The sequence below is a fragment of the Mobula hypostoma genome, chromosome 2, assembly GCF_963921235.1.
Source record: "Mobula hypostoma chromosome 2, sMobHyp1.1, whole genome shotgun sequence".
NCBI lineage: Eukaryota > Metazoa > Chordata > Chondrichthyes > Myliobatiformes > Myliobatidae > Mobula > Mobula hypostoma.
Window position 1 is genome coordinate 115212811 of NC_086098.1, and position 13639 is coordinate 115226449.

Consider the following 13639-nt stretch of genomic DNA (forward strand, 5'->3'; position numbering starts at 1 on the left):
TAGATAATTGACAGGGAATAGGATGGAACTAATTGGTGGAAACAGAGCTTGTGGCAAGGACAGAGACATTGGCTTCACTCTTTCATGTATCAGTCACTGACTGGGCTGGGAGATTTGTACATCAGTCACTGAACAAGAAATTTATGTATTAGTCACTGACTGGGCTGAGATGTGTGTATATCAGTCACTGACTGGGCTGGGATAAGTGTACATCAGTCACTGACTGGGCTGGGAGATTTGTCTATCGGTCACTGACTGGGCTGGGAGATTTGTACATCAGTCATTGACTGGGCTAGGAGATTTGTCTATCAGTAGGACGTTGCCTGCATTGGAGAGCATGCCTAATGAGAATAGGTTGAGTGAGCGACGGAGGATGAGAGGTGACCTGATTGAGGTGTATAAGATGATGGGAGGCATTCATCACATGAATAGTCAGAGGCTTTTTCTCAGGGCTGAAATGGCTAGCGTGAGAGGCCACAGTTTTAGGATGCTTGAAAGTAGGTGCAGAGGAGATGTCAGGAGTAAGTTTTTACGCAGGGAGTGGTGAGTGCTTGGAATGGGCTGCCGGCGACGATGGTGGAGGCAGATACGATAGGGTCTTTTAAGAGACTCCTGGATAAGTACAGGGAGCTTAGAAAAATAGAGATCTATGGGTAAGCCTAGGTCATTTCTAAGGTAAGGACATGGTCGGCACAGCTTTGTGGGCAAAAGGGCCTGTATTATGCTAGGGTTTTCTATGTTCCTACGTCACTGACTGGGCTGGGATGTGTGTATATCAGGCATTGACTGGGCTGGGAGATTTGTACATCAGTCACTGACTGGGCTGGGAGATTTGTACATCAGTCACTGACTGGGCTGGGAGATTTGTACATCAGTCACTGACTGGGCTGGGAGATTTGTACATCAGTCACTGACTGGGCTGGGAGATTTGTACATCAGTCACTGACTGGACTGGGAGATTTGTACATCAGTCACTGACTGGGCTGGGAGATTTGTACATCAGTCACTGACTGGGCTGGGAGATTTGTACATCAGTCACTGACTGGGCTGGGAGATTTGTACATCAGTCACTGACTGGGCTGGGAGATTTGTACATCAGTCACTGACCAAGAGATTCACTACTTGACTTTCTAATTATTGCACCCACTTGTTTATGAATGGTTGTGTAAGCTTATATTACCTGACCCAGATATTGAGTTTTAAAGCCCTATGAAGCGGTACTAGTACAGTCACTGCAATTATCAATGTTTCAGAAAGAAATCACTGACTTTGCAAGGCTGGGATCTATAAGTGACTCACACCCCCAATGTGGCTGATGCTAAACTCCTGAAACCAGAGATGTGGTTTTGTGAAGCTGCTACACCTACCGACTGTGAGGTAGGCTGAGATTAGCTCACAGCAACACTCAAGTGAAACCTTTCGTAGGGGTGGAAGAATTTTGTTGCATGTGCAGTAGTACCAGAATCAGAATCAGGTTTATTATCACCGGCATGTGTCATAAAATTTGTTAACTTAGCAGCAGCAGTTCAATGCAATATATAATATAGAAAAAAGAGAGAGAGAGAAATAAATAAATAAATAAATCACTTACAGTATATATATTGAATAGATTAAAAATTGTGCAAAAATGCAGAAATAATATATATTTAAAAAGTGAGGTAGTGTCAAATGTTCAATGTCCAGTTAGGAATCGGATGGCAGAGGGGAAGAAGCTGTTGCTGAATCGCTGAGTGTGTGCCTTCAGGCTTCTATACCTCCTGCCTGATGGTACAACAGTCTGAATTGCTTACTTTAGTTTGGGCTTTGGTGTGCTGAGAACGCTTTCGTTATCCTCCATCTCAGGACCACTGTCGCTGGGATTGTAAACTTCGAGGCTATCGTAGAGCAGGTCGAGATCTTCCTCTGCTTCCTGGGTGTGGTCAACGGGATCTGAGTCCAACACCTTGCACATAAACAATTATTTGTCAGTGCTGGTCAACTATCAGAAAATCATTGTTCGCATCAGAGACTGCACAAAGTCCAATCAGAGAGTCCTCAGTTCAGGTAAGGCATCACTTATCACAGGTGGTGACACTAGCACATTCTAGGTGTCTCAGATCTGCTCCATAGATTTGAGCCCTAAACAAAGTCAAAACTGGACCCTGACTCTTCTAAGGGTAAGTACTAAGGGAGTAAAAAACTGGGGGGGGCAGGGGGGGCAGTACTGATGGAGAATGATATTGTGGAAGGACTGGTGCTGAGGGAGTATCGCACTATGGGAGCGACGAAAATGAGGAAGCATTACACTGAGGGTGGGTGGTACTGAGGGATTGTTACACCGTAGGAGGGGGTAATGAGGAAGCACCACACCGTGGGAGGGTGGTACTGAAGGAGAACCACACTGCGGGAAAGTCAGTACTGAGGGATTGCCACACTGTACTGATGGGAGTAATGCACTGTACGGACATTTGCTACAGTTCCAGTGCCTCAGGATATGCCCTCTCAATTATTCTCTCATTACCCTGCCTGACTCAGTAAGTGTGTCAAACCCCTTGCCTTCACTGGTAGCTCTACCTAAACACCACTTCATTGTGACTGAGAATCTTTCTGTTCATCTTCCACGTATTTGTAGCTTTACACTCAACGTGACTAATGCCAATGCTCTTCTGGTCTGCATTCCTCTTTGTCCTGACACTCTACTGCCTGTGTCATCTAAAACCTTGTCAAAGTTCTATAGATGTGTGGTGGAGAGTAGACTGACTGGTTATATTACAGCCTGGTATGGAAACACCAATGTCCTTGAAAGAAAAGCCAACAAAAAGTAGTGGATACAGCCCAGTCCATCAGAGTAAAGCCTTCCCCACCACTGAGCACATCTATAAGGAGCACTGTCACAGGAAAGCAGCATCCATCATCAAAGACCCCGACTATCCAGGTCACCCTCTCTTCTTGCTGCTGCCATCAAGAAGCTGGTACAGAAGCCTTAGGACTCACACTACTATGTTCAGTAACAGTTATTACCCGCCCCCCCCAACCATCAAACACTTGAATCAGAGGGGATAACTTCACTCAACTTCAAAGTTTAAAGTAAATTTATTATCAAAGTACATATATATCATCATGTACAACCCTGAGGTTCATTTTCTTGTACACATACACAGTAAGTCCAAGAAACGCAACATAATTCATTAAAGACCGCACCTTATAGGACGGTCAAATAACCAATGTGCAAAGGACAACAAACAGTCCAAATACAAGAAGGAAAAAAAAGCAATAACTATTGAGAAGGAAGAGTCCTTAGGTTGTGGGAACATTTCAGTGATGGGGCAAGTGAAGTTGAGTGAAGCTATCCCCGCTGGTTCATGAGGTTGAAGGTCGAGGTGTAAGAACTGTTCCTAAACCTGGTGGTGTAGTTCCTGAGTCTCCTATAGCTTTTTCTTGATGGCAACAGTGAGAAGATACTTCCCTTTTAACGGCTCTTACATGCTGGAGCCAGGACAGATCCTCAGAAATGATAACATCGAGGAATTTCAAAGTTCAAAATTCAAAGTACATTTATTAAGTGTGTATACTATATACAACCTAGAGATTTGTCTCCTCACAAGAAGCAAAAGAAACCCAGTAGAACCTATTAAAAAGACTGTCAAACACCCAATGTGCAGAAAAAAATGTGCAAACAATAAAAGCAAGTAACATTCAGAACTGAAATTCACGAAAATGAATCCACAGCCACGACACCAGTCATCACTGCAGCTGATCCAGAAGCCTGTTAGTTGCAGGCCACAGCCACAGTTCAGCACAGACAAGTAACAGCTCACCAAGCAGTGAGCTGAACGCCGGCCCGTCCCTCACCTCCGGCCCTAAAACACGAACTTTTTCAATCTGGCCCGGCGCCTAAATCGGTTTGTTCCTCCTAAAGTCAATAAGCAACTTCTTGGTCATGCTGACATTGATCGAGAAGCTGTTCTGGCATCACTCAGCCAGATTTTCAATCTCCCTCCTATATGCTGATTCATCACCATCTTTAATTCAACTTCACTCACCCCAACATGACACTGTTTCCACAACCTATAGACTGAGAGTCACTCACTCACAGAGAGCTGTCTCTGAGAGTGAGTGGCTGCCTTGTGAACAAGGGCTGACTGAATTCTCCTGGTATTTATGTATATATGTGTATATGTGTGTAGGAGGTACATATGTTCAGTTTGATATATTGTGTGTGTGTGTGTGTGTGTGTGTGTGTGTGTGTGTGTATGTATATATATATATTATATACACACACATATATTTATGTATATATGTGTGTAGGTACGTATGTATGTTCAGTTTGATATATTGTGTGTATGCATATGTATGTATGTGTGTATATATGTATGTATGTGTGTGTGTGTGTGTGTGTGTGTGTATGTGTGTATGTATATTATATATATACATACACACACACACATATATTTATGTATATATTGTCATGTGTGAAGCCAAGCAGAGCTGCAGAACGGATGATGTTAATGAGAGAGATAATGAGAGACAACGGAAAGCCATTCAAAATGCTAATAAGAGAGAAGAGAGAGATAACGAGAGAGAGAGAGACACACACATAATTCAGTATGTGGCGTCTGCCACAGACAGTTTGCTTTGAACCTGAACTGTTCATTAACAATCCTGCTGAGACAATAGGAAATGTGAAGTTTGATGGACAGGTGATACCCCATCAGGGGGGATAAAAATAGCGGGTTTACTAAGGCACAACACACACGCCACGAGACCCTGGAAAGAGCATTGTGCCTCACAAGTTGGTGGGAGTTGGAGGACTGATTCGTGGGAATCAGCCAGAGACTCACAGGGTGTAAAGGTACAACCGGTGGGGACCTGTTGTCTGTCCACCCTTGCCTGGGTGCCGGGTTCACCACGGAAGAACGATCGCATCCGGAACGGAGGGGTCACAGTCGGTGACCACAGCGGGATCAGAAGGCATCGAAAGGTTTGCCTGAAACCAACTCTATCTCTCACTCTCTCTCTCCAACAGTACAACAACAGCGATTACTTCAACCTACACTAGACTGAACTGAACTCTGCTTCACCTTAATTCTGATCATTTTACCCCTAGACTGCGATAGAGCTTGGTTGATTCCTATCACCCTATTTCTGTGTATATGTGTATACTATCATTGCTAACCTGTTACATTTATCTCCTTGCGGTTAGTGTACTGTATTACTTATTTTTGTTAATAAAACTTTCTTAGTTTCTAGTAATCACAGACTCCAACGAGTGTTCCATTTCTGCTGGTTTGACAACCCAGTTACGGGGAACGTAACTATATATATATTATATACACACACACACATACTTATGCGTATATAATATATACACACACACATATTTACGTATGTATGTGTGTATGATGTGTGTAGATATGTTCAGTTTGTTGTCCTTTGCACGTGGGTTGTTTGTCTGTCTTGTGCATGATTTTTCATTGATTTGATGGTATTTATTTGTACCTACTGTGAATCCCCTCAACAAAGTGAATCTCAGGGTTGTATATAGTGAGATATACAGTATGTACTTCGATAATAAGTTTGGTTTTGTTTGAAAACCTGTCATGTGGCACCCAGTCAAAGGCCTTATAAAAGTCCAAATACACAGTATCAACTAGTTCTTCCTTTGCTATCCTGCTAGCTACACACATAAATGACCCCTAAAATGCTCTATAATGTGAAACTGTTTCAGTGCATTGTTCCCATAATGAGAATCCAAACCTGCACATTGGTGCCTGCCCTTCAATACCGTCACACAATCAAGGCTGTAAATTTGGGTCACTGCCTTCAATAGAGGCTCAACTACTGAGTATATTAGAGGATGAGACACTGGTGCAGCTGGTAAAATGGCTACCCCATAGAACCAATGACCAAGGTTTAATCCTGACTTGGCATGCTCTCTGTATGGAGCTTGCATGTTCTTCTCTTATCAACATATAGATTCCCCCATTAGTTCTAGTTTCCTCCCACATTCCAAAGTCTAGTTAGCTACAGTAAGTCACCCCTGATGTAGCGGGGTGACAGGACCATCATGCTATTGATGGGCATTAGATAGAGAATAATTTATGGGAAATAAGTGGAGGTGAGGGAGGAGGTGAATGAGCAGGTGTCGCTTACAGGGATAAGTGCCAGGAGGGAGATTAGTGGGGAGGAACAAATGGACAATGGAATCAGTAGAAAGTAATCCCTGCAAAAAGCACAGTGGGTGGGAAATAAAGACGTGTTTGGTAGTAGGATCCCATTGAAGATGGCGGAAGTTGCCCAGAATGATGGGTTGGATGTGGAGGTATGAGGTGGTAGGTGACAACACAAGGAACTCTATGCCTGCAATAGGTGACAGTGGATGTCCAGGAAGTGGAGGAGATGCAGGTAAGGACAGGGTCAATAGTAGAGCAAGGGAAACCCCGTTCTTTGAAGAAGAAGGACATCTCCAAAGTCCTGAAAAGGAAAGCCTAATCCTGAGAACAGATGCAGCAGGGACAAAGGAAATGAAAAAAGGGAATAGCATTTTTACAAGAGACAGGATGGGAAAAAGTACAGTCAGATAACTATGGGAATCAGTAGGTATATAAAAGAAGTCAGTAGACAGTTTGTCTCCAGAGATGGAGACAGAGAGGTTGAGAAAGAAGAGAGAGGTTTCAGAAATGGACCAAATGAATTTAAAGGCAGGGTGGAAGTTGGAGGCAAAGTTGATGAAATTGACAAGCTCAACATGGGCGCATGAATCAGCACCAATGCAACTGTCAATGTATCACAGAAAGAGTTGGGGAGCAATACCAGGCAAGGCTTGGACCCATGTCGATGTCCACTTGAGCTTGGATAAAGAGAAAGGATCCAAAGGAGAAATTATTGAAGGTGAGAACCAGTTCTCCCAGACAGAGAGGGTGATGGTGGAGGGGAACTGGTTGGGTCTTTTGTCAAGAAAGAAGTGGAGAGTTTTAAGACCTTCCTGATGGGGATAGAAACATATAGGGGCTGGACATCCATGGTGAAAATGAGGTGATCAGGGCCGTGGAATTGAGGAGATCATGGATATAAGTGGGAAAGGGTTGACCCAAGGAAAATAGAATGGAATCAAGGTGTGTGGACATGAGTTCAGTGGGGCAGGAGCATGCTGAATAGGCTACCCCTGCTTATAATCCTTATGTTATTCCCTTGTAATGCCCCAGCAGAGTTAGGGGTGTACAGTGACAGTAAGATGTCTATATAGGAAAGATGCCATTAAGCTGGAAGGTGTACAGAGGAATTTATGAGGATACTACTGGAACTCAAGGAAATGAGTTATGGAGACAGGCTGGGCAGGTTGGTATTTTTTCATTGCAGCATAAGAGAATGAAAGGCGATCTTAATGAGGTGTATAAGATCATGGGGCCATAGAATATATGTGCAGAGTCTTTTATCTGGGGTTGGGAGAATCAGGAAGTAGAAAGCAAAGTTTTAAGGTGAGTGGGGAGAGATTTCATAAGAACATGAGGATTAACTTTTTCCACCTAGAAGGTGGTCAGCGTATAGAATTAGCTGCTTGGTGAGGCAGGGATATTAACATCATTCAAACGGTACATGGATGGGAAAGGTTTAGACCAGGGGTTCCCAATCTTCTTTATGTTTTGGTCCAATACCATCAAGTAAGGGGATTGTGCACCCAAGGTTGGGAACCCCTGGTTTAGATGTACATGAGCCAAACACAGGCAAATGGGATCAGCTTAGCTGAGAATCTTGGCTGGCATGGACCAATGGGGCCAAAGAGCCTTTGTTTCCATGCCGTATGACTCTATGACTCTTTGATGTTCTCAGAATTTTGAGGTGGTGTGTATCACTTGCAGGTAAACCAAAGCTTCAGACTTGAGAAGGTGGCACCTTGCCAACTCTAAAAGTAACAGAATGTGTTAAACAAAAACAAGAATTGGGCGTGGAGAAGCTGAACTCACAGTTAAGACACACATGCGGGTGATTAAAGGGTCAATGATCAAGTTGGCATACCATAAAGCTGCAGGTTTTAACTAATAACCAGGAAAAGAACAGGTAAGAAAGGATTGGTTAACGTTAAATGTCTAATTATTATCTTCAATAAATACCCTGTGCACAGAAATACAAGGTTGGGACAGCACTGACTAATAGTCCCCAAGTTACATAAGGGTTCCTGACAATTATCTGTAGGTGTATTTCTTCATCTCAAAATGCCCATTTTTTATAGTGACTCATATCTTTTCATTCCATATACACATAATATAAATTTGTAAGCTAGGTATGAGCAAGGAATTTCACACATTGCTGTGTTAAGCAACAATCTGAATTCTTTCATTTCAGTGAATAACACCCTTACAGGGAAACATTTTAGCATTATTGTCACCAGCTAGAAAAAATGTTTTAAAAGGGTGGGAGGATTTATGTAAAATCAAATTTAATTCATAACTCATGAGCATTGATGATTCAACAGTTCCCTAGTTCAATAAGATGGATTCTTGACCTCACAATCTACCTCGCTGTGGGCCTTTCACCTTATCGCACTTTCTCTGTAACACATTATTCTACATTCGGTTAATTTCCCTTGTAATGAAATGATCAATATGAATGGTATGCCAAACAATTTTATTCACTGTACCTAGTGTGCGCGACAATAATAATGAACCAATTTACTAGTCTCTCCCCAGACTGGTAGATTGGTAACCTATGCTATCTGAACAAATCCTGCACCATCAAGTACCCCACTCCTACATAGAAGCAGCTGACCCTTCCCACAAAGTACACCTACCTCATCTGTCACTTTGAATCTCTTCAGCAAGGCAACAAACTTCTGTTTGAAGTTGGGTTGCTAAGTAGAGAGAAAAGACTGTGAGCGGAGGTTGCGACTGCACATTATTGCATAGAGCTTTCTGCACAGGTGGGCATCTGAGCATTACATGCCAGCACAGAGTGAGAGACAACTTTTCTTTTTAATTTCAACCAAGCCTCCTGAGCAAGTAACTTTCCACTGAAATAGGCAAGAAAGATTGCAGCTAGAATTAGCTCCTGGCCACACTCATACACCTGTCACAGGTGAGCACTGATGGATGTTCAATAGGAGACTTCAGCAATCTTCTTGGTTAAAATGGTCCTGTACTTCAAAAGAATAGATATTCCCTTAAAGCAGAAACCAGTATATCCTGGGAAATATAAAGCAGAAAGCTTAGACTACAACAACATTTCATCACACAACCAAATCTCTCACAGTAGGACACAAGGAGGTGTGCCAAGTGTTTCCTTCTATACTTCTCACAGGCTCCCCTGTGGTAAACATCTCTCCCACTGGGAAACTGATCTGGTGGGGCTTTCTGTGGGAACACTCTAAGGCCTGGCTTGGTACTGGTGGGGTAGCATACACCCAATCTTCTCTAAGGACCCAGCCGGCCAGCCAGCACAGGTGGGTGAACTGGCTTCTTTCTGACCTGGATGTGAGAGACCTGGCTCAGGAAGTAGAATTAAAACAAGCATTCTTTCTCCATGTTGTGGCCTAACTCACCTACACTGAAGAGGTGATAAGCTTTCTGTTACCTACTTCCAGTGCTTAAGGTGGAAGGTGGGAATGAAATGTGGTCAAAACTTATTGAGAGATTTAAAATTGAAACTTTCTGGCATGTCAGTGCATGGCTTCCTCTTCTGCCAGGGTGAGGCCACTCTCGGGTTGGAGGAATAACATTTTATATTACATTTAGGTAGCTTCCAACCTGATAGCATGAACATCGATTTCTTCAACTTCTGGTAATTATTCCCCCTCCCCTTTCCCTCTTCAATTCCCCACACTGGCTTCACTTCTTCTCACCAGCCTATCACCTCCCCTGGTGACCCTCTCCTTCCCTTTCACTCATGGTATACTCTAAACCTATCAGATTTCTTTTTCTCCAGCCCGTTACCTTTAGAGGGAATGTCCGCTTTCCCATCTTTCAACCTCCCAGCTTCTTACATCATCCCCCTCCCCCACCCACCTGGCTTCACCTACCTATCACCTTCTAGCTTACATCATCCCCCTCCCCCACCCTCCTGGCTTCACCTATCACCTTCTAGCTTACATCATTCCCCTCCCCCACCCTCCTGGCTTCACCTACCACCTTCTAGCTTACATCATTCCCCTCCCCCACCCTCCTGGCTTCACCTATCACCTTCTAGCTTACATCATCCCCCTCCCCCACCCTCCTGGCTTCACCTATCACCTTCTAGCTTACATCATCCCCCTCCCCCACCCTCCTGGCTTCACCTATCACCTTCTAGCTTACATCATCCCCTCCCCCACCCTCCTGGCTTCACCTATCACCTTCTAGCTTACATCATCCCCTCCCCCACCCTCCTGGCTTCACCTATCACCTTCTAGCTTACATCATCCCCTCCCCCACCCTCCTGGCTTCACCTATCACCTTCTAGCTTACATCATCCCCCTCCCCCACCCCCACCCTCCTGGCTTCACCTATCACCTTCTAGCTTACATCATCCCCCTCCCCCACCCTCCTGGCTTCACCTATCACCTTCTAGCTTGTCCTCCTTCCCCTCCCCCACCTTTCTATTCTGTTTCTTCCCCCTTCCTTTCCAGTCCTGATGAAGGGTCTCAGGTCAAAACTTTGACCACTTATTAATCTCCATAGATGCTGTCAGACCTGTTGAGCTCCTCCAGCATTTTATGTGTGTTACTAATCAAAAGCTAATGTGATTTTTCTCCTTTGCCATAGTCAGTTCCTCTTTCCTTCCAAGTGCCTCTTGCATCTTTAGTCTTTCATTTTTCTTTCCTGTTCTCCTTTTTCCTCTTTCCTCTCCAGTTGCTCTCCCCTCCTCTGCCTTACCTCTGTTCCACCTCTGCCCGCCCTCTGTTCTCTCTCTTCCCCCAATGGGACTCTATGTGGGTCAGTTACTGAGTGGGGGTGTTAAATTTATAGCTGGACTTACCCGCGTTATTGAAGTTGCTCTCATCATCTTTCGTCGAGTCTTCTTGGCTTTCCTCAGTTCATCGTCCTCGTCATATAAATCCTAGACACAGCCACAAGACACTAGTCAGAGAGAATCTACACATAGGATGACCATTCAATCACTGTCAGTGTCAGTACTAATAATACTCCTCCCACTACAGGAGTGTTCCAATTTACTGAGGATGACTTTCTAGTCAAACAGATCTTCCTGTTAAGGGGAAACTATTCCCATAGACCTTTCACAATTTTGAATGAATCCCACTTTACTCCCAACTTTCCTAGTCCATCTAAATAGCTGAAGTCCTTTATCCCTGAAGAATATTGATGAACCAGGTCAATCTCGTTCTCAGTGAACATCACTATTGAGACCACTGGATTTTGTAGAATTCCAGCTCATTAACAGAACTTAGATTCCACAGCTTCCATGGTGGGAATGAAACCAGTATGATAATCACGGAAGCACTCGACTCCTTAACGTCTGTAAGGCTGCCCTTCCTAACAGCTTCAGTGATTTGTATACATACACACCATATCTCCTTGTTCCTGCAGCCTCTCTAAAATTACCCCATTCATTTTATATCATCTCCCTTCACTCTTTCTACTAAAGTACATTTAAATGTCAGCTGTCATACTACTCTGTCTCCCTAAAGTCTGCTACAATTCACCTTTGTGCGTGCTATATTTCTGTGTTTTATGTCAATGACAAACATTGAGAGTACACACCACAAAGCTAAGACCAACTGTTCAATACAGAGTATATTACAGCACAGGAGCAAGCCCTTTGCCTCCTGATACTGATTGAAACATCCCATCTGCCTGCACATGGTCCATATACCTCTATTCCCTGCCAACTCAAGTGTCTGAAAGCCTCTTACACGTTGCTATTGTATTTACATCACCAGCTCATCCAGCAGCACGTTCCAGACACTTACTACTCTCTGTGTAAAAAAACCTCACCTCATAAATTTCCTCTAACCTTTTCCCTTGTTTAAAACTATATAGTCTAATAATTGGCCATATTTAGCTCTAGGATAGTCAAGAGTTTTTCTCCTAGGATGGAAATGTTGAATATTAGTCCTTTACTGACAACATCTTTGTGAATATCTTCTACACTCTTTTAACCTAATCACAAGCTTCCTCTAGTGTGGGGACTAGAACTGTCCTTTCTTTAAATTCATGTCTCAGCCGTGTTAGCTGGAGACATCAGATAGCTGTCAGTATTTTACTACCTGGCCAGGTACAGCATCATCACTGCCTTCCTGCTCAGAGGAAAAACTGTCGTCCTCTTCTTCAGAGTAATTATCAATGTCTGGAGATTGATCTGCAAGATATGAGACAAGATCTATGTTACATTTTTCCACTTGCAACATTACACAACCCTTCAATAAGATGAATGTTCTGGCTGGGGTTATATTTCTACTTCACACACACAAAATGCTGGAGGAACTCATCAAGTTAGGCAGCATTTTTGGGCAGAATAAACAGTTGACGTTTTGGGCTGAGACACTTTTATCAGGACTGGAAAGGAAGAAGGCAAATAAGAAGGTTGTGGAAGGGAAGTACAGATAGATGATAGGTGAGGCCGGCTGAGGGGGAAGGTGGGTGGGTGGGGGAAGGGAGGGATGAAGTAAGAAGCTGGGAGAGGATAGGTAAAAGAGATAAAAGGCTGAAGAAAGAATCTGATAGGAGAGGACAGTGGAATATGTAAGAAATAGAAGGAGGAGGGGAACTAGAGGGAAGTGATGGGCAGGTGAGGCATAGAGGTGAGTGGGGAACCTGAATGGGGAATGGAAACAAAGAGGAAGGAGAAAATATCAGAAGTTGGAGAAATCAACATTGATACTATCAAGTTGGAGAAATCAATATTCATACTATCTAGTTGGAGACTACCAGATGGAATATGAGGTCATGCTCCTCCAACCTGAGTTCGGTCTCATTGTGGCAGCATAGGATGCTATGGACAGACATGTCAGAATGGGAATAGGAAGTCAAATTAAAACGGGTAGCCCAGGAAAATCCTGCCTTATTTGGTGAACAGGGTGAAAGTTCTCGATGTGGCAGTTTCATGGTCTGCATCAGGTCTTACCACCGTACAGCAGGCCACCTGAGGAGCACCAGATACAGCAGATGATCGCTAAAGACTTACAGGTGAAGTGACCTTCTTACTCTGGCTTCTGCACCCTTCCTTTCCAGTCCTGATAAAGGGTCTCAGCCCAAAATATCAAATGTTTATTCCCCTCTGTAGATGCAGCCTGACTTACTGAGTTCCTCCAGTATTTTGTGTGTGTTGCTCAATATTTCTAGCATCTGCTGAATCTGTGTTTATGATTTCCACTTTATTATTGACATTGCAGTACCTGCATACACCAGGAGGTGGCTGTCTCTGAGAGTGAGTAACTGCCTTGCGAACAAGGGCTGACTGAATTCTCCTGGTACACTGCCCTCAGAGGGGAATTTCATGTATGGAGAGTTTTGAGGTCTACCATTATCACTCCAGTTCAGTGCAATGTGTAAAACTGGAAGGGAAGCACTGAGCGTGTATTGCACAAACTAGAGGGTTAGTACTGAGGGAGTACCATCCTAAGGGGAAAGGCAGCATTGAGAGAGCAACACACTGTTGGAGGGGGGGGTGGAGGCACCAAGGAGGCATTGCACTATGGGTGAGGCAGTACTGACAGAGCACCACACTGTCA

At 43.8% G+C, this 13639-nt stretch overlaps 1 protein-coding gene across 4 annotated transcripts in view; it reads right to left on the reverse strand.

The window, feature by feature from the left end:
• Positions 1-13639, reverse strand: part of zmp:0000000755 (phosphofurin acidic cluster sorting protein 1) — a 287020-nt gene that overhangs the window by 65698 nt on the left and 207683 nt on the right. For 3 of the 4 annotated variants that reach the window (XM_063040465.1, XM_063040466.1, XM_063040464.1), the window contains exons 6-9: positions 12176-12267; positions 10927-11007; positions 8768-8827; positions 1791-1942 (exon numbers count right to left, since the gene is read on the reverse strand). In XM_063040465.1, coding sequence (XP_062896535.1) covers positions 1791-1942; positions 8768-8827; positions 10927-11007; positions 12176-12267 — 385 coding nt within the window. The remainder of the gene's footprint in view (positions 1-1790; positions 1943-8767; positions 8828-10926; positions 11008-12175; positions 12268-13639) is intronic. The other variant, XM_063040467.1, reaches the window with a different exon arrangement.